Source organism: Erpetoichthys calabaricus, chromosome 3, assembly GCF_900747795.2.
Source record: "Erpetoichthys calabaricus chromosome 3, fErpCal1.3, whole genome shotgun sequence".
Classification (NCBI taxonomy): domain Eukaryota; kingdom Metazoa; phylum Chordata; class Cladistia; order Polypteriformes; family Polypteridae; genus Erpetoichthys; species Erpetoichthys calabaricus.
The window spans coordinates 187385488-187413406 of NC_041396.2; the positions used below are offsets into that span (position 1 = coordinate 187385488).

At 39.7% G+C, this 27919-nt stretch overlaps 1 protein-coding gene across 1 annotated transcript in view; it reads right to left on the minus strand.

Annotated features, from left to right (window-relative positions):
• The window catches only part of fig4a (FIG4 phosphoinositide 5-phosphatase a), a 280104-nt gene that overhangs the window by 26438 nt on the left and 225747 nt on the right, over positions 1-27919 (minus strand). The window contains exon 23 of the mRNA XM_028791311.2: positions 6793-6879. Within this exon, the coding sequence (XP_028647144.2) occupies positions 6793-6879 (87 nt within the window). The remainder of the gene's footprint in view (positions 1-6792; positions 6880-27919) is intronic.

Genomic DNA, 27919 nt, shown 5'->3' on the forward strand with positions numbered 1-27919 from the left:
TAATAGCAGTCTTTATTACCATAATTTACCATCTGGCCAATCATATTATTATGTAATCATTTACAACAACTAAATACTACTACCAAGAATGCAAGTCTACTACAGCAACAACACATTCAAGAACACCAAAATAATCAAATTATCGACACTGCAATAATGTATGGGAGAAAAAAAACTAATATGAAAATATAAAGATATTTAGAAGTAATACAATAAGCATTATTTAAATATTTATTCTTGCAAGTCTTTTAGCAACTAAAAGGAAGTAAGTCACTGAATTTTGTTAATGATGCAAATAATGGTCTTATACATACTAGACTGTAAATTAAATCATAAGGAAATGTTAGCTAAAATAGTTTCTTGTATGGAACTTTGTAGTTCCTGCCATAAATAACTATCTGATTTTTTATTTATGTTTTGCTTTTTGCTGTTTTGGATAAGCAGGTTTAGAAAATTTGGCATGCTGTATTTTGTTATTGTTTGATACTGGATTTTAAAAACTTCTGTCTGTTTTAAATGTCATATGGCTTAACAAGCTATAAATTTATACTGTATTTTCTCAGTGCAGAGTTGTGGGGCACCAGGAGCATACCCAGGCAATCACTGGGGACAAGGCAGGAGCAATCTCCTGGACAGGCAGAAAATTCAGCACAGTGTTATCACACACACAGTGAAACACACACTAGGGCTGATTCAGTATCACCAGTTCACCTAACCTGCATGTCTTTGTACTGTGTGAGGAAATCAGAGCACCCAGCCCTAAATATTAATTATTTACAATCCTCTGAGTTTTGAAGCTGGCTGGGAGCGGGGTGTATTTCCTCATGGAGTTTTCACACTGGCAAAGAACACTGGATGCGTAGGCGAAAGAGTTCTGATTTTTTTTATGGACAGTCAAATGAAAGATAAAATGCCCGGATGCACCCAGAAACACCTCTTTATATTCACGACCAACCATATATTTCAGAAGCTTGCGTCATAAAATGTCTCATTCAGCTATAGGCTGTTCTGTTTGTTGGCTCTAAAGTTTGAAGCTTCCAATAACCAACTGCAAGAGCACTGCTATTGTTAAGCAGTAGCACCACCGTGCTTGGAAGTTAAGGCATGTGCTGCTGAACTGGTGGAATTGGCCACCATAAGCTTCATTCATAGTGACAGAATACAAGTGATTTTTCAGTTTTTATTTTTCAGTTATTATTTCCTAGCTATCTACATAACAGAGGCAGCAATTCATATCTGTGCATCAACAATCTAGGTATGTACTACTTAACGTAGTGCAATTGTTGCTAATTTTGATAGCATCTCAAAGTCAGAAAAGCCATTTTTGGTGTTGTTTTTCACATTCATATAATAAGCCTCATGACTACTTGCTTAGGTCAGATAATGGATCCATCTTGGGCTCAGATCCTAAAAGCACAAGGAATGCAGAATTTGAGACAAAAAAATTCACAACAATTTCATATCAACTGTGTCATCTGTGATATTATTTTTGGCTAACCAGAAAATCCTATTTTAGACCAAATCAGAAGTAGAATGCTGCACTTTCATCATATAATGAAGATGATGACACCCTGCCAGCAGCCCCACAGCCTTCAGGATTTAATAAAAGTAAGATGTCTTGTCAGTTTTATCTGTTAAGTACTAAATGGTTAACATGCGATATGTTTAATTTCAAATTTTTTTTACCTAGATAGCACATAACAAAGACAACATCACAAAACCTGATAACTTGTCATTTAAAAAATGTTCTCAATCGGGGCAGAAAAAATAGCGCTACCATTGTGATTGATGCAACTATTCTCAGGACAAACATGAAAATATAAAATAATGGTGCCATCACTAAATATGGAAATACAATGTATGCATTTTGGTAACCTAGCTGTCAGCAGTTTCCCACATGTTTGGCCACAGGCATGGCACTCCTCATACTGAAGGTATTTTGTCTTTGCTCAGCATGCTCTGTGTTCTCTGCAAACATTTTGTTCATTCATTCAAAAGAAAATGCATATGCATGCAGATGTTAGATCAAGATATTTAAATTACACTTTTTTACAGGACCCAAACAAATGTGCAGCCCCATTGACAGGGTAGCATCTTTATAACATGCAGGTATATGCAGTACCTGTTTTCAAGTACTGTTTTCATGATTTGGAAATCAGTCTATTTTGTATTTAATGAAGAGACTGATAATGCAGTGAAGTAAACATTTGCCCTCCAAGTATTGCATTTTGTTCTTGTGGTTTAAGTCAAGAATGGCAAGCGGCTGGGGGTGGCACCCAGCCGGAATGCCCAGACGGACCGGAGGAGGGATTATGCCTCCTCCAGACCACGAGGGGGCGACCGCCCTGGTGGCTTTGGGGACCACAGTAACAGAGCTTAGAAGCTCAACCCTATAGGGGCCCGTGGTCACCGCCAGGGGGCGCCCCAATGCCTGAGGAGCCCTGGCCCTCAGCACTTCCACCACACCCAGAAGTGCTGGGGAGAAGAAGTCCAGGGACACCCGGAGTGCTTCCGGGTGCGCAGCCGGTACTTCCGCCACACTTGGGAGTGCCAACGGAAGCTAATCGGGAGGCACCTGGAGCACGTCCGGGTGTATATGAAGGGGGCCGCCTCCCTCCATTCGATGGCTTGAGTCGGGAGGAAGAGAGACAGGGCTCGGGAGGAGAGGAGTGGAGGCGGCCTGAAGAGAGGAAAAGGAATTGTTGAGGCCTGGACTTTGGAGGAGTTTTGGGGTTGTGTGTGGCACTTGTAAATATGGACTATGTAAATAAATGTGTGTTGGGTGAACCATCGGTGCCCGGGCCAGGTACCACACATGCTTTATGGTCCCCATCACTAAGAACGGCCATTCACCTGAAAGATAATTCTACAGTGAAGCATGCAAGCTTGCGTGGATATTATAACTTTCATGTACTGTGACAAAATATTTTTTTAAGTTTATTTATATTGTTTCCATAACGAAAAACACATCAGAAAACCACTGCTAACTTGACATTTTGATAATTTCCCATTCAGGGCCAGAATCATTAGTGCTACCATTAACACAAGGTAAGTAGTTTGTGACTGATGTAGCCATTCTCAAGACAAAGATAAAATAAATGTGTAATCACCATGGAAATACACTGGTGTTTGCATTTGGTAACTTTTCTTTTGCCTTACTATAATTGTCAATTTCTTTTGCCTTACTATAATTGTCAATCAAAGTTTGTCATATTGATTGTTAAGTAATGTAATGTAGCTTTAACAAGTTGCAGTATGTCTGGACCATGGCGAATCCCAGCAGAACCTGCCTGATCAGAATGCACTTGACAATGAACATTGTTTACACATAACAAATAGTAGTTAAAGTAGCAATCTACTTGTACTTTTATCATTTTTGATACATCCCTTTTTACATTACAGATTACTTCAGAACAGTCATGATAGTGATGAGGAAGATGCAGGAGGAGCTTATCAGCAAGCTCTCTAACATCATACAGAGATTGGACAATATAGAAAAGAACCTGCAAATTACAAAGAATCTATATGTTGATGTGGAGCTTTCTTTTTCTCTTACCCTCAACACAGAAGAGTCTCTGAAGGATATGGATTCAGTGCTCTTTCAGGATCAGGAGCTTCGAGAGAAATTGGTAATTTCACAATACATTTGTCAGAGATTGTACAATGCAATTTTGGGTATTTGAACAGCTGTTCTAAGACATCGATACTAATATCTGTTGTTTTCCAACAGGGGCAATATCTGTCTATTAAAGAAGGCAGGACAGCGAAAGAATAAGTGAGGCGAATGGTTCCCTGCCTAATGACAAATGCCCAGTTGTGTAACTGGACAGGAGTGGGACAGAAAATTTCTTTCAAGGACCTCAACCTGAAAAGCATCATCCACACCTAGTAGATTTTTACAGCCAATAACAAGAATCAATCCTTCTGGATGCCAGAGTCAATGTATTAAAAGTCTTTTTTTATTATTTCAATGGTGCTCATTAATACACTGATGTAGATAATAGATGTTAACAACAGATACCTGTGTGATGGCAGGGGCAATCAGGAGAAATCCCACCACAAAGGAAGCTAATGAAGAGGAACTGGAGAGAGATGGGAGCCGAAAATGGTGAAGAATGAATGCCGAAAAACATTTGCAATGTAGGCTTTAATTATGTTTACACTAAATGCTGCTTTACTTGGTCCTTGTTCATTTACTATCCCACATTAATTATATCTATTTTTTTTTCTTTCTGATATCTTTGTACTGGCAGTGTTACATGTGAAAGGATTGTAGAAAAAAAGTGCAAAAAAGTGTACATTATTATTATTATTGTAGTTTTTCCATATTCTTTGCTCTAATAAAAATATTAAAACTTTCACTAAGTATGTAGTAGTCTAGTTACATTTTCCTTACACGAGTGGTGGTCAATTAATGAACTGCCAACAAATTTAATATTAAGATAAAATAAAAAGGTACTGTATATAGCGGCTGAAGGGCAGGTTTCTGTTAGCAAATACTCTCCTGACACCCAAGGACCGACTGCCAGCCACCAGCTGCTGCCAGTAGCGGGCTGCCAGGGGGCCACCCAAAACCAGATATGCAAAATTCCAACAGACAACTGGTGGCGGGCTTCTGACTAGTTGACTGCTAGTGGCCTGCTGGATCTTTGCAATCATGGCTAATTTCAAAAATTACTGCAGACTTACCAAAATAAATAAATAATGAAGTCATGATGGTGCAACACATTCTTCAGCAGTGAAATATTGTTGTACTCAGATATTTACACGATGCTTTGTCAGTAAACCGTTTCACAGAAACTGAATACTGTAAACCCTTAAATTACATGTTTAATTTTGAAGTGTGTATTTAGTGTGATTCTGAACATATAAGCCAAAATGTGAGTTTAATTTATTGAAAACTATTGTGTTTTTAAGGAAATTTTGCATGTGTGTATTCATTGCACAACCAGAGCCAGAAGTGCTACTAAGTGTTCAATTTCTATTTATTACTATTTATTTTCAATGTATTATTATATAAATATTGAATTAGTTCATTTTTTAAAGAATACATTTCTGAAATTTTTATATAAACCTGTTAATTTGTTGAAAAGTTCAATTTCATGCATTTAATGTGTTTAATTTCAAATACATTTTTTTTACAACACAACTAATACCAAAATAATTCTTACTTGCAGCCCTATTTTTCATTTTCTTAATATATCAATTCTAGTATATTGATGCAGCAAATTAAGCACTCCCTGTGTATGTTTTATCAACCAACACCAACATACCAAATTCCCCAAGGCAGTGTTTGCCATCATCCAGATATATAAAATAAAGCAAAGAATTAGAAAAAATTACCATTGAAAAATTATTCTTGTGTAAATGCTATTGAAATTATCATGTGAAAGACTGAATATACGGGACTCCTAACTGATGAATTACGAAAACATTAAAGCCTTGTTCAAGAAATTTGTTCAAGACATGTATTCTGCTTGAGCCTCAAAACATACAGACATAATAAAGAGATTAAAATAATAAGATACAAAACTGTTGCTTACAATCCACCTTAATAAATGGATACGTGTTTGTGTCTGTGCCTCTCCTGTTGCCAAGTCTCTATCATTCCAAAAGGGAGGCACATCAAAAGCATGTGTAGTAATAAAATGCATTGCATTTGCCATTCCAATAGATGGTGCATCACAAATGTTAGCACTGCTTTTCCAAATCCCACACAAAATGGCATGTAACAGAGACATACGTATTACATGCTGCACTGCAAATGTTAATGCAAAAGTCTGTGTTGATTATTTAGATTTCCACTGTCTTACAATGGGTAGTACAGCTAGTACAGATATAAACCTCAGGCAATTGTACAAAATAAAAGATAATGTACTTTATTGGATGTAAAAGAATGTATAAGAAGAAAAGGTAGAAATTTGTTTTATGTTGTAAGGTATAATTAAGAAGAAGACAATCATGGATCAGCCACTAAAGAATAGTGCCAAACAAATACTCTCGACTTGTATTATATTTTTGAGCATAACATCATAGTCATACTGTATAATCCTGCATCCTTATTAATTTATTTAATTAGTTCAGCATGCTGAATTGTAAGCACTCCCAAGTATTTTTATTGAACTTTCTAGTTTTTTCATTACCACTATACACATGAATCTATTTTTTTATTTCTTGCATGTTGAATTTTAAAAATGTCTAAAATAAATTTTATTTGCCAGCCACTGATTAACTTTCAAATAGTAAGTAATGGAACCATTACAGCTTTTTTGTAACTTTAGCGCTAGTTAGCTGCTTTAGTTCACACAGCATTTTATGTGACTGAAAATTGCAGAACAAATTAAGAAATGCAAAATCTTTTTACAAATCAAAATGCCACCTGATGTAATACAAACTCACTATTGTTACCCCTCCCTCTATAAGAACACATGCTTTTCTCAGTTAACCCATTTTAAGCACTATATCTTGAGCAATCAGTTCATTAAAAGATTTCTAATTATTCAATTTAGTTATTTCTTTTACGATTTCCGTAACATTCAAACAATTACTTCCCATTATTTATTTGAATGAACTTAGCACTTATTTTTAACCTGTGTTCCAGGGTAAAACATTTTATATTTGCAGTATAAGGAACTAAAGTAAAAGCAATATCTTGCAATATCAATAACTGAATGTGTATTACGTATATGACCAAATTAACTGACTGACTACACCAGAAAGATGCAGAAAATAAATTTTTATATAACTCTAGACAATGAGGCCTTATATAGAGAAAGCAAGCATGATACTCACAGGCTTATCATTGCTTCTGCATGTTTTGCATCCATTATCTGGTTTCTTCTCTCAACCTTATGTTGATTTTGTCCAAGAACAACAAATCTAAGAGTGGAATAATTTACAATTAAGAACTGGTTAGAGTGTCAAATTACATTGCATTAATTTTAAATGTCAGAGCACTAAAATAAATTTTTGAAAAAATCAATTTTATGAAGTGATATCAATAAAATATGTAAAATAAATAATAACATTGCAAGAACATCACCATCTAAAATAACAGGTTTTAAACACATGGCAGTAAAACACCAGTTTAGAATGATGGTCGTTACCAAGAATGACATCAGATTGTCATTTCAGTGTCAGAAGGAGACAGCAGACAGAATGTCTACAATCACTGAACATTTTAAGGAAAATAAACCATAACAAAGATACCTAGAAGGAAAGAGAAAACACTAAGCCAGAATATCTAAAACTGTTTTATCATACCAGAATTTTGGTTTCATTTTCTCTTAGATCCTGAGAAGAACTAAAAGCTAAAAAGCAATGTATTATACTTACTTTTAGTTCTTTTTTCTCCATAATACTACACATTTTATAACTCTCTAAAATGCAATCTTGTTAGTGTGTTTATTTTATTTTTTATTTGTATACACTTTTCAAGATAACATTTGAATAACATATACTTTGCAAATTTAATTCAAAAAGTTTCAACGGTAACTGTAACAGAAACAAAATCAGTAAAACTACCAGGTCTTCCATTTGAACTTATCTTGTCTAATCCTGTTAAAGTGAAATAAACAGCCTTTGTATGAAACACTATTTTACATTTTAAACATTGATTTATACCTTTTACAAGGTCCATATTGCTGAAATCTGGCTATCGTCAACATTTTAAATTTTTTTAACCATCAACTGGTAGTAATTTAAAATAAATACCACTGGATAAACAGATAAAAGTTGAACTAATATATACTGTACATCCCAAAACTCTTCCCCTACCATAAGTAATAAGGCTTTCTTTCAAAGCAACCCTTGTTTCAATAAAAATCCCACTATAGCATACTCAAGGCAGTGACATATAATCCAGTATAATTAATGCATTATATGTAGTTTGGTGAAATGATAGTCAGAAAATAAAACAGCAGCAAGTAGACATCAAATTTTGACAATGGAAAGGAGTTCAAATATTCATGAATTTACAAAGTATAACTTTAGATTTAAAACAATTTTATAAGCTTCATGTGCTCTAATTTTAATATTAGTGCAAGTTCAACTTTCAAAATGCCCAATGAAAAAAATCCTAAGGGAAGACTTTAAACAAAAATTGTGAGATTGAAACATGACATGACTTCATGCAAACAAATGTCTTTGGATTAGCCTCGTTACATACATGTCAAAATGAAAAATCACTGTTTGTATACTGAATGTTGCATGTGAACACCTTATTCATAAATTCCTATATTTATGGAAATCCTTTGTTGATATGTATCAGATTTTACTAAATCAATGTCATGTTACAAAAAATTCCTAATATACTTGATATAAGGAAAAGTTGTTGACTCTTCAATCATCTATTAACTGATACTTAATCACTCACAAAAAGGCCTCTAATCTGACATTAATGCTAATGAAATTATAGTTTGGATATACTGACGGCAAAGAAATTATGCAAAATTGTCAAAAAATTAATAAAAAAAAACTAAAATGGTAAATAATCAAAATGAGTCATACATATGCACATATTATAATCTGACTTGTCCTGTATATGATGTTTCTCTTTTACTCTGCAAAATAATAATGAAAGATGTTCACAAGCAGGTACTGTGAAAAAGATGTTACGGGTTCTTATTTTGTCTTACTGAAAAAAACCTTAAATTTTCAAAATATCACGGTATGGCCTTATTAACTCTCTTCACACCATTTTGCACTCAGAACACTCTTTTTCAAGGACTTTTTTCAGTTTACAATCTTACTCTGAGAATAATCATAACATTCTTGAATTGAAAGAAAGATAGCTTTATGAACATTTGTCCTGTTGTAAAATTATGTTACAATAAACAAATAATTTAAACTAGTTCAACAGTTCAGGATCATTTAGAGGTAATACTTATTTCAGAAATCCTGGGAACAGGGCAAAAAGCAACCCAGAATTGGACACCAGTTTATTGCAAGAAAAACTTACTCAAAACTGTATGGACTTATACTGGGCCATTTTAGAGTTAACAGTGAAGCAGATGCATACATGTTTGGGATGTAGGAAAACTAGAGTACCTGGAAAGAAAGCAATGCAGATATGGAAGGAACATAAATGATTACGACATATTTATACTGGTGTGAACAATTCCTTGGTTTGGACATTTTTCTGTGGTTACCCTAATGGAAATGCACAAAATATTCATGATGCTGTCTGCCAAGCAAACTGCAATGTTTAACCACTATCTCTCTGTTCTTCCATCAGGAAAGATTTTATATCACTTATAATTTTTCACTGGTATCAAAACCGAACAGGAACAAAACCCTTTCCCAATCTGTACAGATCATAACTAAAATGAGAAATAAAACAAAATCTTTCAGTATGTATTAGCTTACATGTAGGAATGTCAATGTAGATATTAAAATCACCTACAAGAATGACTGTCTGGGAGAGATAACAGAGTTTGTTCAGTCAGATCAGTTAAAAAGGTCCATTGTATTTTGAAGGACGATAGAGAATAAGTAGAACGGGACCAGATTTTGTTATCTGCTGTAACAGATAGAGGCACTGTCGACCCCTTGAACCCTCAGACCAGACGTCAGACACCAGATAAAAGTCCAATATGACTTTATTTTATAATAATAATGTGCACCAAGCACTCTACACTCCACTATACTCATATAATACACAAATCAATAATCAATAACAATCCTCCACTCCCAGATGCGTTGCCACCCTTCCACCCAGCTCAGCTCAACGTCTGGGATTTCCCACAGTCCTTTTATAGCACTTCCGGGTTATAGGTGAAACACAAGTCTCTGGGCCTTCCTGCAGCGTACCCTGGAGGTTCCCATGGTATCCAGCAGGGCTGTAATGAAAAACTCCACTGTCCATGATGCCCTACTGGAACTCGGGGCACCTCTATGTTGCAGGCAGGGCTCCACCTGGCCGCTTTGGGGTAGTGAAGAATTATAATTCGGAACGGCAAGCCCCGTGAGGGAGGTCTTCCTCCAGGAGGAGGTGTTGGTCGGGCCTTGGCGACATCCAGAAAACTCCCGGGAGAACCTTGGAGGAATATTATATAAAAAGGACCTCTGATCTCCTGTCTTCCGAGGACAACTTCGCCATACGTGGCCCAGTCAGCGGCATTCATAACACAGCCGCTGTTCTCCTACTGGTCTCCCTCTGTGAGACTGGAAACACTCAGGAAACTACCGCTCCGCCCCTTTGTCCACCGAGGAGGGCTTCCACAGCTGCAGTTGAGCTCTCAGTTCTCAGCTCTACTTTATCAGGAGAACCCCGTTTTATTTTTGGGATTTCCTTTTTACTCTGGGGCTTGTGCACAGTTTGGGTCTCTCTATTAGAGGAAGAGAGCCCTTTTGCTGTTTGCACGCCCTTTGATTTATTTATAATATGGGTCGGGGTCTTCAGGATCGAATCGCTCCGAGAGGCAGCACCATCCAGCTGCTCTGGTTCGATCGGTCCTTCCCCCGACCACTTGGTCAATGTTCCGCACTCTCTTGGAGGGCATGCAGTGATTTGGCACCTGCTACTTATTAAACACAGGCCCGGATCACATTGCGTCCCTGTATGCTGTACGGTACCGGTCACACTCACCTGTACCACCGCATCAATCATGACGGGAGACTCTTGACCAAATCGCTGTAGGTAATCCTCTATCCTTTTCAGCGGCGCTTCGGCCATTGCTCCCAGCTCCTCCACCCGTTTCTTCACATCCGCCAATACCTGGAAGAAACTGTGTATGGGCTCGAGCAACTTCACGAGTTCCTGTAAGTCCAAAATGTTATTTTCTTCAGCCGGAGGCAAGCTTACTTCCTTGTTCGCCTTACCTACCGGCCGGGAGCCAATGAGCACGTCTGCTCCTGACACGTGCTCGGCTGGGTTGCGCACAGGTTCTTGGGAATTGGAGTATCGCATTTTAGAGGGCCGGGGTGGCGCCGCTGGCCGACTGCGATCCGCCTTTTCTAATTTAGCGGCGGACCGTTCAGTCATATCCCATCCCTCATTACCTTTATTTAAGGCTAGCGCTGCTTCGCTTGCCTCTCCCTTCCCCTTTTGGGAGCTCGATTCCGTCAGGGAAACGATGACCTCACCTATGGACTGTTGTTGACCTTCTCCTTCCCATAATCCGTCTGGGGAGATCACGTGCCGAGTTTCGGCGAATGGGAGGTGACCCTCATGGTCATATGATTGGCTGTAGTCCTTAAGGTGTTCCCAGCCTGCTCCGGGATAGTCCACGTGACTATTCTCGTCGAATAGGATCCCCAGTTTTCGACTACTAGATAGGCTAGATTCCTTGTTATCGCGGCCATCTTGCCTAGGTGGGAAGTATATCTCCGACTCGTCGTCAGAAACGAGAAGACAGGCCTCTGAAAAGTAATTAAAATAAGGTCCCGGCGAATCGGATGTTTTTGTGGCACATACCTCCGGACTCCGATTGCGTCCTCTTATTTTATAGAGATTGTCCTGTACGTCCGAAGCCCGACAGCCATTCCACTGCCGTAATGCCCGGGTCCTCTCGGCATCAATCACTGCTCTGTCTTCTTTCGCTTCCCGTCAGGAATGTCCATAACTGCTTGCCGTCATTTAGGGTCTGTTCATTTGGGCGATCCCCATTCTTCTTCCCAGACTTCTTCCCCATCATGTACCGATGTTTATGGAGGCTTTCTATTATGCAGCGCAGCCTACTGAGTATTATGGTTTTCTTGAGTGTCCTGATGCTGTCTTTTTTGGGGTTCTCTGTCCACAGAAATTTTTTAAATTCAGGTGCTCTGCCAAACCGACGGCGAGAGAATCCTGCCGACTACGCCACTGTAACAGATAGAGGCACTGTTGACCCCTTGAACCCTCAGACCAGACGTCAGACAACAGATAAAAGTCCAATTATGACTTTATTTTATAATAACAATGTGCACCAAGCACTCTACACTCCACTATTCTCATATAATACACAAATCAATAATCAAGAAAAATCCTCCACTCCCAGACGCATTGCCACCCTTCCACCCAGCTCAGCTCAACGTCTGGGATTTCCCACAGTCCTTTTATAGTCCTTGACCCAGAAGTGTTTCGCCTCTCTCTGTCCATGTGACCGTGAGCACTTCCGGGTCAGATAAAAGTTCCTTTTCCTCAACCCGGAAGTGTGTCATTCGCTCTGTCGCCATGACTAAGACGCACTTCCGGGTTATAGGTGAAAGAAAAGTCTCTGGGCCTTCCTGCAGCGTCCCCTGGAGGTTCCCATGGTATCCAGCAGGGCTGTGACGAAAAACTCCACTGTCCATGATGCCCTGCTGGAACTCAGGGCACCTCTATGTTGCTGCCAGGGCTCCACCTGGCGGCTTGGGGGTATTAGCCGGGATGAACGGCCGGCCATATTCCGCACTGTTTTACAGCCCAACACTCAAAGGACAATAAATGTTATTTTTTTTATGTTTAGTTCAGATTAAACAATTACAGCAAGTCCTCCATCCTGATCTGAGCTCTGAATCACTGGTAAACAAACTGAACTGACTAACCTTCATTAGAGATGCAAACTCATTAGGTTTTTGCCATGTTAAGCACAACATAAAAAGGTTGCAGTCCATAATGAACTCAGACTGTACCAGTGCTTTAACATTGATAGACCTTGTGTTAAGCATAGTGACGCTAACGGCTAACAGTTTTCTGTGCACAGATTCACATACAGAGTTTATGTCAAGGTATTTTTAATACCATTATCCTGATCAGGCTGGCGTATTCCAAAACAAATGCTGTTGAAGAACTTCCCAGTCACAGTCTGGCAATGGTACAGTCTTGATCCATGGTGTATATATTGTAGGTGCTAGGGGGCATTACAGGCTTGCAGACCTCATATACAACTAGACCAAACAGAATCCTGGGTTCAAATAAACAGATTTATTTTAACAAAATATACATTCCACAAGCTTTTCTGAAAAACAAACGGTTCTTCTGTCCTCTGGCTCTACTCCCACTTAGTGTTGCCCTACTTCACCCCCAACTCTCACTCACTGAATGTGGTGGAGAAGCATTCTTTACCTGGTGTTTTTTTGCTTGAGATTTTTGCAGATTTATTAAAAATAAAAAAATTGAGAAAGCACATTTACATAAGTATTCACAGCCTTTGCCATGAAGCTCAAAACTGAGCTCAGGTGCATCCTGTTTCCCCTGATCATGCTTGAGATGTTTCTGCAGCTTAATTGGAGTCCACCTGTGGTAAATTCAATTGATTGGACATGATTTGGAAAGGCACACACCTGTCTATATAAGGTTCCACAGTTGACAGTTCATGTCAGAGCACAAACCAAGCATGAAGTCAAAGGAATTGTCTGTAGACCTCTGAGACAGGATTGTCTCGAGGCAAAAATCTGGGGAAGGTTACAGAAAAATTTCTGCTGCTTTGAAGGTCCCAATGAGCACAGTGGCCTCCATCATCTGTAAGTGGAAGAAGTTCGAAACCACCAGGACTCTTCCTAGAGCTGGCTGGCCATCTAAACTGAGCGATCGGGGGAGAAGGGCCTTAGTCAGGGAGGTGACCAAGAACCCGATGGTCACTCTGTCAGAGCTCCAGAGGTCCTCTGTGGAGAAAGGAGAACCTTTCAGAAGGACAACCATCTCTGCAGCAATCCACCAATCAGGCCTGTATGGTAGAGTGGCCAGACGGAAGCCACTCCTTAGTAAAAGGCACATGGCAGCCCGCCTGGAGTTTGTCAAAAGGTACCTCTAGGACTCTCAGACCATGAGAAAGAAGATTCTCTGGTCTGATGAGACAAAGATTGAACTCTTTGGTGTGAATGCCAGGCGTCACGTTTGGAGGAAACCAGGCACCACTCATCACCAGGCCAATACCATCCATACAGTGATGCATGGTGGTCGCAGCATCATGCTGTGGGGATGTTTTTCAGCGGCAGGGACTGGGAGACTAGTCAGGATAAAGGGAAAGATGACTGCAGCAAAGTACGGAGACATCCTGGATGAAAACCTGCTCCAGAGCGCTCTTGACCTCAGACTGGGGCGACGGTTCATCTTTCAGAAGGACAACGACCCTAAGCACACAGCCAAGATATCAAAGGAGTGGCTTCAGGACAACTCTGTGAATGTCCTTGAGTGGCCCAGCCAGAGCCCAGACTCGAATGCAGGATCTGATTTAGATGTGTTACTGTTAATTTTCATAAACATGTTAATGTTATTAAATGGAAATGTTTAGGTAATTGGGCGGCATGGTGGCGCAGTGGTAGTGCTGCTGCTTCGCAGTTAGGAGACCAGGGTTTGCTTCCTGGGTCCTCCCTGCATGGAGTTTGCATGTTCTCCCCATGTCTGTGTGGGTTTCCTCTGGGTACTCCGGTTTCCTCCCACAGTCCAAACACATGCAGGTTAGGTGGATTGGCAACCCTAAATTGTCCTAGTGTGTGCTTGGTATGTGGGTGTGTGCCCTGCGGTGGGCTGGTGCCCTGCCCGGGGTTTGTTTCCTGCCTTGAGCCCTGTGTTGGCTGGGATTGGCTTCAGCAGACCCCTGTGACCCTGTAGTTAGGATATAGCGGGTTGGATAATGGATAGATGGATTTTTAGGTAATTAAGAAAAAACACAAATTGCATACAATCTGTTTTAATTAATGGGAATATATAATTTCATTAATAATCATCTACAGCTAAAAATATAGCACGCTTTTTATTATTAAAAGTAGTTATATTGGTTATAGTATAACCTATTGCATTTGAAAATAATATCGACTGTTAAGAAATTATATTGGTGCACTTCTAGCCCTAATATTTGACATTGGAAAGGAAACATTATATACAACACATCTATGTACCATAATAAAGTAACACTGATATGTGATTATAATACTTAATAGAAATGTATGATGCAGTTAATACTATTTTAAGTTACTGTTTAAAAAACTTGGCCGAAAATGCTATCAATCATACCATGACCAGGTGCCAAAAGTTATTTAGGATATCATCTGTAACTCATAGCAAACATCTGCATCCTGCAACACAGTCAATTACATTCACCAAAGCAGAAGAGAGTGTATAACTTCATCCACTGGTGTCCCTGCAATGATGAGAGACTGGAAGCTGAAGTTTGACATTTTTCAAATTTCTAGACAATATTCCATAAACCACATAAGGTTTGTTCTATGGTTTAAAACAGCAAAGTAAGTTATTTTGCTTGAGTTGACTATTGTGAGAGAATAATATGGAGGTTACAATAGTTAAGTACTTTAGTTTGCAGTGCACATTGAAATATATAAACATTTGTTTTAGAAATGTCATAAAGACACTGCTGAAATGGTCAAGTACACAAGCAGAATGTTCCAGGGGGGTGGTTCAAGAAACTGGCTGATGTAATGTTATTTAATGCACCTAGTAAGACTTGCTAGTTGGCACATATACAGTTTACATAACAGAATAAGAGCTGAATTCAAGGGATATTGAAGAACAAGGATATAATGGAGAAATGCTTTTATTTTATGCTGGTTGTGATCTGTGCTAAAGCACTTTGTTTCTTTTAGCCAATCAGAGTATGACATGTAAAAATTAATTCAGCACTGTTATGCAAATTCAGTTGTTTATGAAACGGACCTCTACCCTTACTTTTTTGATCATTCTGTAACAGACTGCTGTGATGAATGCTCCCTCTTAAAGCATTTGCTGAAGGGTAATTAAATGTGCAAAGAGTATTTATAAGATTTGTTCTAAGCAGAGGATAAATTTCTTTCTTTAATTAACATGTTTGATTTCTGCCACACTATCCTCAGGATAAACCAAATGGAGGAGGCCAGAGAAAGGAAGTATGACGGGTTAGTGGCTAAATACTATAGCGTTGGCTAGAATAAACATCACACAGGATCTTTGTGTAAGGCAGTGAGACTGTTAGGTATCATAGGTGTACACAAGAGATGGGCCATCCAAGTTATTATAAAGACTAAAGAGAAGGCCTCAAAATGATTGTGGATCGAAATAAATAATCTATAGGCACAAGAGACACAGAAAGGCACAGGGTTAATATCCATTGAGAAGTAGATGACTTGCACATTAGTTATTGTTAAACTTTCAGCTTACATTGGTATTGCAGGTGAAAAGAAAACTCATTCGAGAGGTCAAAAAGACTATGGCTTCAGAGAAAATTTTGTAGTTTGCTTTTTACACTATTCAGACACAAGGAAGGGTTTGATTAAACCTACCTGGGTCACCAGGGCAAGGGTTCTTGATGCTGGGAGCTCCTAAACACCCATTTATTCCAGGTTATGTCACTGATGATGTGTCCAAATGCACTGTAAGATGTATTAACTAACCTGGGGCCTCATGTATAACGCCGTGCGTAGAACTCACACTATAACATGGCGTAAGCACAAAAGCGGGAATGTGCGTATGCACAGAAAAATCCAGATGCAGGAATCTGTACATACGCAAACTTTCACGTTCTTCCACTACATAAATCCCGATCAGCGTGAAAAGTAACGCACGTGCATGCGCCTTCTGTCCCGCCCCAACTCCTCCCAGAATTACGCCTCTTTGAATATGCAAATCAATATAAATAGCCTTCTGAGAAAAGACAATGGGAAAAGCACGGGGGAAAATATAAGAATTTCAGCGAATACCAAGTGGAGGCAAAGGAAAAACGTACTATTTCTTGGTTTAAACAGTGGTATAATCAACAAAAGGAAGTTATCGAGTGACAGAGTGTCGGAGAAACTCGAAAGCTCAAGTTCACAAAGTCGCACAGTGCCCGAAATAAAAAAGAAATCACATATCAAAGTCGCCGTGAAAAGGCAAGTCGTAGCCCACCGTCTGAGTGTCATATGAAAGCTTATTAGGGTACAGACAAAAAAATAGGCACACAGTGGGGGAAAAAGGCACGAAATGTCAATCTCGAAATTTCCACTTTAATCACGTAGTTTATTTTGCCATTAAAGTAGAACATCATAAACTTCATCTTAAAATCGTTTAATTTACTAGTTTCTCAAATCCCATTGTAATTAAAGTAGGACGTTAAATGCTTTGTTCTGTATTTGATCTTCTTTGTGCTCTGTGTGTGAATCACTACCTGCTTCTTAAACGGGCTTTCTCTTTCTCCAACAGGACACATAATCCATTACATTCGTGATATTACAGCTCTCTGAATAATTAAAATACTGAGATGTATACGTGATATCTTTTTCATGATGATAGGAATGAAAGCATGTTATTAAACATGGGAACACGGTGGCGCAGTGCTTGTTCATATCTCATGCAAGAGAATTGCTGCGCCATGCGCGACCTTCAATGAAATAATATATCACAGCAGTACTGTCTCTTTCAAACGTACTAACCTCCAATTCCTGTCCTTACTTTTCTTTCTCCAAATACCCAATCGCCACACAATCACCTATGTAATAGACATGAAGCCATTTGTAAGCTTAGAACGCCGATTCTTCAAAACTTTTAAGGAACATTGAAATATCTTCGTAGTACATGTTTAATTATTCTATCTGTCTATCTTTCCAGTGTCGCGTCAGCGCAAGAATACAGCGCAATGCAGGAACAATCCCTGAACTAGCTAGCGCTGCGGCACCGTGTCCTCACATGTTTAATTATTAACAATACAGATTATTTAAATGAAGTTAAAGTTTTATCTGTATAATATAATCAACATATTTTGCTGCATTTCATCTTAAAAATGAATACCATCATCATATGTAAATATGCGCTTTGTAAAGTGGCGCAGGTTGTGCAATATTATAACTGTAGTGAAAGTTTACAGTGAGGTAATTGTACTTATAAGTAAACAGTTCTACAAGGAGCACTTGATGGACTGATTGAGTGCGTTTAGAGTTCTTGGGATGAAACCTTTTTTAAACCGCAAAGTCCGTACTGGGAAGTCTCTAAAGCGTTTTGCCGTGGCTCAGGCAGCGTCTGCTTCATGCTGTATACTGATATTTCTCTTTCCGATCAGCTGCTGCTGTGATTCCCCACTCAGATACAGTGATATAAATACTCCGAGTGGTGCAGTGAGAGTAATATGGAAAAAGATGATCTGCTGTGGCAACCCTTAACGGGAGAAGCTGAAAGAAGAAGAAGATGCAGTGAGAGTTACAACGCTAAAGCAGTTATGGTATTTGGAATACCGTGGCTATTCCCTGGACCATTATATTGCTGCAGGTTAATTACAATCAGATGCATTACACTAATAAACAATATGCAGTTAGTTTCAGTGTATTTATAAAGCCGCGTCAGGAATGTGGAGCTAAGAAAGAAAGGGTGACCACACAGGAACAGTAGCACTGCTTTGACGCTGGGTGCCGCCAGTCTGCAAAACCGAGCGGAGAAATTGCATACACCAAGGTATGAGTTACCATGGAAATGTGCGTGGCTTTACGCAAAGTTTAGGTTTTATACATCGCGATTTGAGCGTGGAAACGTTCGTACGCAACATTTCTGTGCGTACACACCGTTTATACATGAGGCCCCTGGTGTTCAAAAAAATTCATTTTCTGATGCCTTTGGAAAGAAGTTTATAGATACCTACGAGACTGGAAAGGGATTTAAAAAGATTTCCAAACAATTGGAAATTAGCCATTCCACTGTCCTAAAGATCATCTACAAGTGTAGGAAATTTCAGAGAACTGCCAATTTGTCCAAGCAAGGCCACCTCAGCAAGTTCAGTCTGAGAGCAGAATGCAAGAAGCTGAAAGAAGTGCCTAAGGACTCCAGAATTTCACCCCTGGACCTACAGTTAGCAGTTTGCCTCTGTCAATGTCAAAGTGAAAGAGTCTGTCATTAGAAAGAATGGAAGTTGTGCCAGGAGGAAATTTTTGCTGTCCAGAAAGAACATTAAGGCAACACTTAATTTGTCTGTGAACACCAAGGTAAAGACCAGGGGCCTCATGTATAAACAGTGCATACTCACAAAAATGTTGCGTAAGCCCGTTTCCAAGCTAAAATCACGCACATTTTCATGGTAGCTCAAACCCTGGTGTATGCAAGTTCTCCGCTTGGTTTTGCAAACTGGCGGCACCCAGTGTCAAAGCAGTGCTACTGTTTCAGTGTGGTTTCCCTTTCTTTTTCAGATCCACATTCCTGACGTGGCTTTATAAATACACTGAAATTAACCGCATATTGTTTATTAGTTTAAGGCATCTGATTGTAATTAACTTGTAACAAAATAATAATATAATGGTGCACAGAATGGCTAAACTATTCCAAATATCATAGCTGCTTTAGTGTTGTTACTCTCACTGCACCACTCGGAGCAGCTGCTCTCATCCAACAAACGCTTCAGAGCCTTTCCTGCACAGACCTCGCTGTTCAGAAACAGTTTCATCCCAAGAACTATTAACCCACTCAACCAATCCATCAGGTGCTCCTTATAGAACTGTTTGTACTTACAAGTACAATTGCCTCACTGTAAACTTGCGGTACAGCTATAATATTACACAACCTGCGCCACTTTATAAAGTGCGTATTTACATATGATGACGATATCATTTTTAAGATGAAATGCAGCAAAATATGTTTATTACATTATACAGATAAAATGTTAATGTCATTTAAATAATCTATATTGTTAATAATTAAACATATGAGGACATGATGTTGCAGCACTAGCAACGAGCTGGCGCCCCAATTATTCCTGCCTTGTGCTGTATTCTTGCTGGGGCTGGCGCAACACTGCGGAAAGACAGATGGAGAGAATAATTAAACATGTACTACTACTACTAGATATTTCATTGTTCCTTAAAAGTTTTGAAGAATCAGCATTCTAAGCTTAAAGATGGCTTAACATCTATTACAGAGCCGATTGTGTGGCGATTGGTTACTTGGAGAAAGAAAAGGAAGGACAGGAATTGGGGGTTAGTACGTTTGAAAGAGACAGAAATGCTGCAATAAATGATTTCATCGAAAGTCACGCACGGCGCAGCAAGCATCTTGCGGGATGCAGGAACAATCTGTGGATGAGGCGCCTGCTCATCACTATCACTGCGCCACCATGTTCCCATGTTTAATAACATGCTTTAACTCCTATCGACATGAAAATAATATCACGTATACATCTCAGTATTTTAATTATTCAGAGAGCTGTAATATTACGAATGAAATGGATTCTGTGTCCTGTCAGAGGAAGAGAAAGCCCGCTTAAGAAGCAGGTAGTGCACACAGAGCACACAGAAGATCAAATAGAAAACAAAGCATTTAACGTGCTAGTTTAGTTACGATGGGATTTGAGAAACTAGTAAATTAAACGATTTTAAGAAGAAGTTTATGATGTTCTACTTTAAATCTATAATAATAAAAGGCAAAGCCCTCACTGACTGACTGACTGACTCACTGACTCACTCATCACTAATTCTCCAACTTCCCGTGTAGGTGGAAGGCTGAAATTTGGCAGGCTCATTCCTTACAGCTTACTTACAAATGTTAGGCAGGTTTCATTTCGAAATTCAAAGCGTAACGGTCATAACTGGAACCTTTTTCTTATACTGTATACGGCCATAGCAGGCGGTTGCGTCTTGCATCATCACGCCTCCCCGCAGGCGGTTGCGTCTTGCATCATCACGCCTCCCCGCGGCTGCTGCGGAAATCACCACGCCCCTCACGTAGTTGACTGCCTGCCCATATAAAGCCGTTCTTCGCTGCGGTGTGTGAATTCCTTTCCTTGCTTCGCCAAGGAGGCATTCTTTTCAAAGCTTATCCACAGTTTTATAAACGAACGAGATATAAAGCCGTCCTTTTTCCTTGCTTCGACAAGGAAGCTAAGGTGCTCTGCTGTTTTTTTGTGAAGCGGTCTTTACACATCTTTTTCGCTGTGTTATAAACGAGCGAGATATAAGGCCGTCCTTTTTCCTTGCTTCGCCAAGGAAGCTAAGGTGCTCTGCTGTTTTTTGTGAAGCGGTCTTTACACATCTTTTTCGCTGTGTTATAAACGAGCGAGATATAAGGCTGTCCTTTTTCCTTGCTTCGCCAAGGAAGCTAAGGTGCTCTGCTGTTTTTTTGTGAAGCGGTCTTTACACATCTTTTTCGCTGTGTTATAAACGAGCGACATATAAAGCCGTCCTTTTTCCTTGCTTCGCCAAGGAAGCTAAGGTGCTCTGCTGTTTTTTTGTGAAGCAGTCTTTACACATCTTTTTCGCTGTGTTATAAACGAGCGAGATATAAAGCCGTCCTTTTTCCTTGCTTCGCCAAGGAAGCTAAGGTGCTCTACTGTTTTTTTGTGAAGCGGTCTTTACACATCTTTTTCGCTGTGTTATAAACGAGCGAGATATAAGGCTGTCCTTTTTCCTTGCTTCGCCAAGGAAGCTAAGGTGCTCTGCAGTTTTTTTGTGAAGCGGTCTTTACACATCTTTTTCGCTGTGTTATAAATGAGCGAGATATAAGGCTGTCCTTTTTCCTTACTTCGCCAAGGAAGCTAAGGTGCTCTGCAGTTTTTTTGTGAAGCGGTCTTTACACATCTTTTTCGCTGTGTTATAAACGAGCGACATATAAAGCCGTCCTTTTTCCTTGCTTCGCCAAGGAAGCTAAGGTGCTCTGCTGTTTTTTTGTGAAGCGGTCTTTACACATCTTTTTCGCTGTGTTATAAACGAACGCCATATAAGGCACATTTCATCCGCGGCTTCTCTACTTTTGTTTTCTTCGTTTATACAGTATATTTCAATCCCTTTCTTTGCCTGACTGCCTGCCGATATAAGGCGCTCCGCAGTTTATAAAGCACATTTAATCCACGGGTTCTCCGCTGTTTTATTGTTCATTTATTAAGATTGTTATAGTTATTGTGTAGATATTTTACACTTACTTTAGTGTTCAGGTACCCATTTTATTTATTTAATCCGCGGCTTCTCTGCTGCTGTTTTCTTCGTTTATATATTTGAATCCCTTTCTTTGCCTGACTGCCTGCCCATATAAGCCGCTGCGCAGTTTATAAAGCACATTTAATCCAAGATTTCTCCGCTGTTTTATTGTTCATTTCTTAACATTGTTATAGTTATTGTGTACATATTTTACACTTACTTTAGTGTTCAGGTACCCATTTTCTTTATTTAATCCGCGACTTCTCTGCTGCTGTTTTCTTCGTTAATATATTTGAATCCCTTTCTTTGCCTGACTGCCTAGCAAATATAAGGCGCTGCGCAATTTATAACGCACATTTAATCCACGGATTCTCCGTTGTTTTATTGTTCATTTCTTAAGATTGTTATACTTATTGTATAGATATTTTACACTAACTTTAGTGTTCAGGTACCCATTTTCTTTATTTAATCCGCGACTTCTCTGCTGTTGATCAAGTACCCATTCCCTTTATTCTTGCAACTGTACCCCTATTAAAATGTCTATCGAGGTGATCACCATCAATCAAAGAACTATCACTTACCGAGTAGTGTGTATGCCCGGAGATGGCGCCTGCCTTTTCCATTCTGTGTGTTACATATTGCATGGACATATCAGGCTCTCTTTTGATATCCGCAGGGACATTGTGTCTTATGTATTAAATGACTGGGACAGGTTCAAAGTGTGGACTGATGATGGTACAGGAGATAATTATACTACACAGGAGCACTATAAGACTGAAATGCTTAAGCCCTTCACCTATGGTTCTGCATGTGAGTTGATGGCTGCTGCTGAATTGTTTGGTTGTCGCTTTCAAGTATACCGAAATGGCCAAATATTTTACACCTTTGGAGAACCGTCAATGCCTCTTAAACATCTTAGATTCACAGGTGACGATTTGAGTAGTGGACACTTTGATGTTTATGAATATTTCAACTCTCAAAACATGGATGCGAAGTTATTGATGAAGCCAGTTGTATGCTTATATCGATTGACACATACGGAATGTCAGTTCAACACAAATCCAGTTCGAGCCAATTATGACAGCAGCAATCCAAGCTGTGAGAACACAGTAAAAAGGAGGCGTATCAGACGTCGTGGTAGATTTTCTGATGCAGCTAGACAGAAGCAACTTCGTGCAGCTGCCGCCAAATACTCGCACAAAAATCCACAACTTAATAAACACGCTGTGGCTAAATACTCAGAAGCAAATCCACAAGTTCATAGGGACGCTGTGGCTAAATACTCTCAAGCAAATCCACAAGTTAATAGGGACGCTGTAGCTAAATACTCGCAAGCAAATCCACAAGTTCATAGGGACGCTGTGGCTAAATACTCACAAGCAAATCCACAAGTTCATAGAGACGCTGTCGCTAAATACTCGCAAGCAAATCCACAAGTTCATAGAGACGCTGTCGCTAAATACTCGCAAGCAAATCCACAAGTTCATAGAGACGCTGTCGCTAAATACATGGAGGCAAATCCACAAGTTAATAGAGCTTCTGTTTCTAGATACGATCCCAATAATGAAAAGCGGCTCATACGAAAACAACAAGTTTGGCTCAAAAAAGCCAATTGTGGATTTGCGTATGACCCAAACATACATTATGAGTCTGACAAAACAGTACATATTGGATCCATTGATGTTCACTGTGACTATTGTCAGGCTCAGAAGTGGAAATGCGAGTCTCCTGGTTTGTGCTGTAATGGTGGTAAAGTCTCTCTCACTCCTTTACGTAAGCTTCCTGACCTTCTTGAGAGCCTCCTAAATGGCGAACATCCTCAAACTGAGCATTTCTTGAACAATATTCGAAAGTACAACAGCGCATTTCAAATGACGTCATTTGGTGCTAAACAAATCGTTGAGGGAAATTTTATGCCTTCATTTAAAGTTCAGGGACAAGTGTATCACTTGATAGGCAGTCTTTTACCTATGCCGACAGAGGAACACAAATTTTTGCAAATTTATTTTGTCGGGGATGATGAAAAGGAAGCACAAATCCGCTGCGCTAATTTTTCTGGACTTAACATACCCTGGTCAAGCAATTACAAAAAATGCTCCATGACTGTAACACTTACATCCAGGACTTCCACTCCACAATGGACACTATGTCAGATGATGACAAACACTTCAAAGTTGTCATTCACGCAGACAAAAAACCATTACATGCACACAAAGGCAGATTTAATAAACCCACAGTTCATCAAGTTGGTGTTGTCATCGTTGGGCAAACGTTCAACAGTAGAGATATTGTCTTGAAAACCAGAGACAATAAACTACAACGCATTAAGGAAACCCACAGATCCTATGATGCACTTCAATATCCTCTCATGTTCTGCTATGGTGAAGACGGCTATTCTGTGTCTATACCTCAAGTTCATGCTACCAGTAAGTTACCCTATGAACAAAACCGTCTCTGCAGCAAACTTCTATTCATACCGCCTTATGATCAGACAACATCATGATAATACTATCCTTTTCTTCCGAACTTTATTAAATCAGTTTTTAGTTGATATGTATGCAAAAATTGAATCCGAACGACTCAATTATATCAGACTAAATCAGAAAAAACTACGAGCTGAAAATTACGTTCACTTAAAAGATGCTATTCACAAAAAAGACACTGATTTAATAGAACTTGGTCAAGCTGTGATATTACCATCTTCCTTCACTGGAGGACCTCGCTATATGCACGAGCGTACACAAGACGCAATGACATACGTACGTCATTATGGCCGCCCTGACTTATTCATCACATTTACTTGCAATCCTAAATGGCCTGAGATCACTGAAATTCTCCTTCCACGTCAAAAACCTCACGACCGCCACGACCTTATCAGTCGTGTATTTCATCTCAAGATTCGCAAAATCATAGACTTGCTCACGAAGAGTAACATTTTTGGCTGTACAAATTGCTACATGTACACCATAGAGTGGCAAAAGCGAGGTATTCCCCATGCACACATTCTATTGTGGTTAAAAGATAGGATTAAACCAGCTCTCATCGATGAAGTCATCCGTGCGGAAATTCCTGATCCACAGACTGACCCTGCCCTACACAAAATAGTAAAATCCACCATGATTCACGGCCCATGTGGACCTCATAATATCAACTCACCCTGCATGATCAACAGAATATGCACTAAGAAGTACCCGCGTCCGTTCATCTCAGAAACTCAGACCGGAGAAGATGGTTACCCTCAGTACCGCCGGAGCGGACCTGCTGATGGAGGTCATACAATTAACATCAAAGGAGTAGATATCGACAACAGATGGGTGGTCCCTTATAGTCCTGTGCTGTCCCGCTTCTTCAATGCTCACATCAATGTCGAATTTTGCACTTCAGTAAATCAATCATATACATCTGCAAGTATGTTAACAAGGGAAGTGACCAGGCAGTATTTACAATACAAAATGAAAATGACGAAGTATCTCGATACGAAGCTGGTCGTTACATTAGTAGCTCTGAAGCAGCCTGGCGCATTTTCTGTTTTCCCATTCACGAATGTTACCCTCCGGTCGTTCATCTTGCTGTGTATCTTGAGAACGGACAAAGAATTTATTTCACAGAAGCCAATGTTGCCGATAAAGTACACAATCCACCACAAACCACCCTTTTAGCATTCTTTGACCTTTGTAAACACGATGATTTTGCAAAACAACTTCATTATAATGAAATTCCATCATATTATGTGTGGGCAAACAACATGTTTCGTCGAAGAAAACAAGGCAACCCTGTATCAGGACATTCGGGACTGAAAAAGCATAATGTGCTGGGACGGGTCTACACTGTACACCCGAATAACTCTGAATGCTACCATCTTCGACTGCTGCTGAACAAAATCACAGGTCCCACATCTTTCAAATCTCTCAGAACAGTTGATGGTGTCCTACATCCGAGCTATAAGTCAGCCTGCAGGGCACTCGGTTTATTACATGACGATATCAACTGGGACGAGACTCTACAGGAAGCTGCTCTGTGTCGCTCACCTCAAAAGATCCGTGAACTGTTTGCTGTCATGTTGGTGTTCTGCCAAATGGAAAACCCCTTAAACCTATGGGAAAAACATAAAGACAGCATAGCAGATGATATTAGGAGACAGACTGAAAAAGATCATATACGAACAGAAGTCCACCAGTGGTTAAATTTGATCTATAACAACTGTCTACAGTTGCTTCAAAACTACGTAATTGGTATTGGAGGTCAATCTCTTCATCATTACGGTTTGCCTTCACCTTTAACACAACTGGTACAACTTACGTCAAATCCTGAGTACTTGAAAGAGACATCTTACAACACCTCGCAATTGGCCAATATAGTCACAAATAACGAGCGTTTGCTAAATAGTGACCAAAAGTCAGTTTATGACCAAATCATCAGCAGCGTTGCGTCAGCCACTGGCACAGTGTTTTTTCCTTGATGCTCCAGGAGGAACTGGTAAGACATTCCTAATAAACCTTCTCCTTGCAAAAATCCGAGCAAAACGTAACATTGCCATAGCTGTGGCTTCTTCTGGCATTGCTGCAACTCTTCTAGAGGGTGGCAGAACTGCTCATTCAGCTTTCAAGCTGCCTCTGAACCTCAACCATACTGAATCCCCCATGTGTAACATATCAAAGCAAAGTAACATGGCTGAAGTGCTGCGACATTGTCAGCTTATTGTCTGGGATGAATGCACTATGGCACACAGAGCAGGTATTGAGGCTTTAGATAGGACCCTCCAAGACATTCGAAACACCAACAAACTTATTGGAGGCTTGACAGTGTTACTAGCTGGAGACTTCCGCCAAACCCTACCAGTCGTGCCCAGAGGAACACGCGCTGATGAAGTTAAAGCATCTCTGAAATCTTCATACTTATGGCCACAAATCAATGTTGTTACTTTAAAAATAAACATGAGAGTTCATTTGAAAGGCGACAAAAAAGCCGAGGAGTTCTCTGCTCTTCTGATGAGTATAGGTGATGGCACCTTCATACAAGAAAATCGTAAAATAAATATTCCTACAAATCTCTGTCTCATCGTGAAAACCTTACAAAGCCTTCTTCAAAATGTTTACCCCGATCTACGAAATCTCCACCAAAATAACGTGTCATGGTTAAGAGAGAGAGCTATCCTGACACCAAAAAATGACATGACTACGACTATAAACCACATTTTACTTCAAGAACTACCTTCACAACCAAAAACATATCAATCTGTTGATTCAGTTGTAGAAGTAGAAGACGCGGTGCATTATCCGATAGAGTTTCTCAACACTCTAAATCCTCCAGGCACTCCTGAGCATAATCTCATTTTGAAGGTCGGGGCACCAATAATGTTACTGAGAAACTTACAGCCACCAAAACTTTGTAACGGCACGAGACTTCAGGTCACATCTCTACAAAACAACCTCATTGAAGCAACTATTTTTACTGGCAGTGCCTCGGGTGACACAGTTTTTATTCCTCGCATCCCCGTTATACCATCTAATCTCCCATTTCAATTCAAACGCATTCAATTTCCAGTAAGGCTCTGCTTCGCAATGACAATTAATAAGTCTCAAGGACAAACACTACAAAAGGTTGGCATTGATTTGAGGCAGGATTGCTTTTCACATGGCCAACTGTATGTTGCATGCTCAAGAGTAAGCTCAGCACACAGCTTGGTCATATTACAACCGGAGGGACGAACTGACAACGTCGTTTACAAAGAGATCCTTAACAAATAATTATTTGTATATTTTCCCTCAGTTTAAAAATGTTTACTTTTTTCTTAATTTTAATATTCAGCCAGTATTTCACCGCTGCGAAGCGCGGGTATTTTGCTAGTCTATACTAATAAAAGGCAAAGCCCTCACTCACTCACTCACTCACTCACTCATCACTAATTCTCCAACTTCCCGTGTAGGTGGAAGGCTGAAATTTGGCAGGCTCATTCCTTACAGCTTACTTACAAAAGTTAGGCAGGTTTCATTTCGAAATTCAAAGCGTAACGGTCATAACTTGAACCTCTTTTTTGTCCATATACTGTAATGGACTGTAGCTCGCTGGCTGTGGGAGGCGGGGTTGCGTATCGCGTCATCACGCCTCCCACGTAATCACGTGAACTGACTGTGAACGCAGTACGTAGAAAACAAGGAAGAGC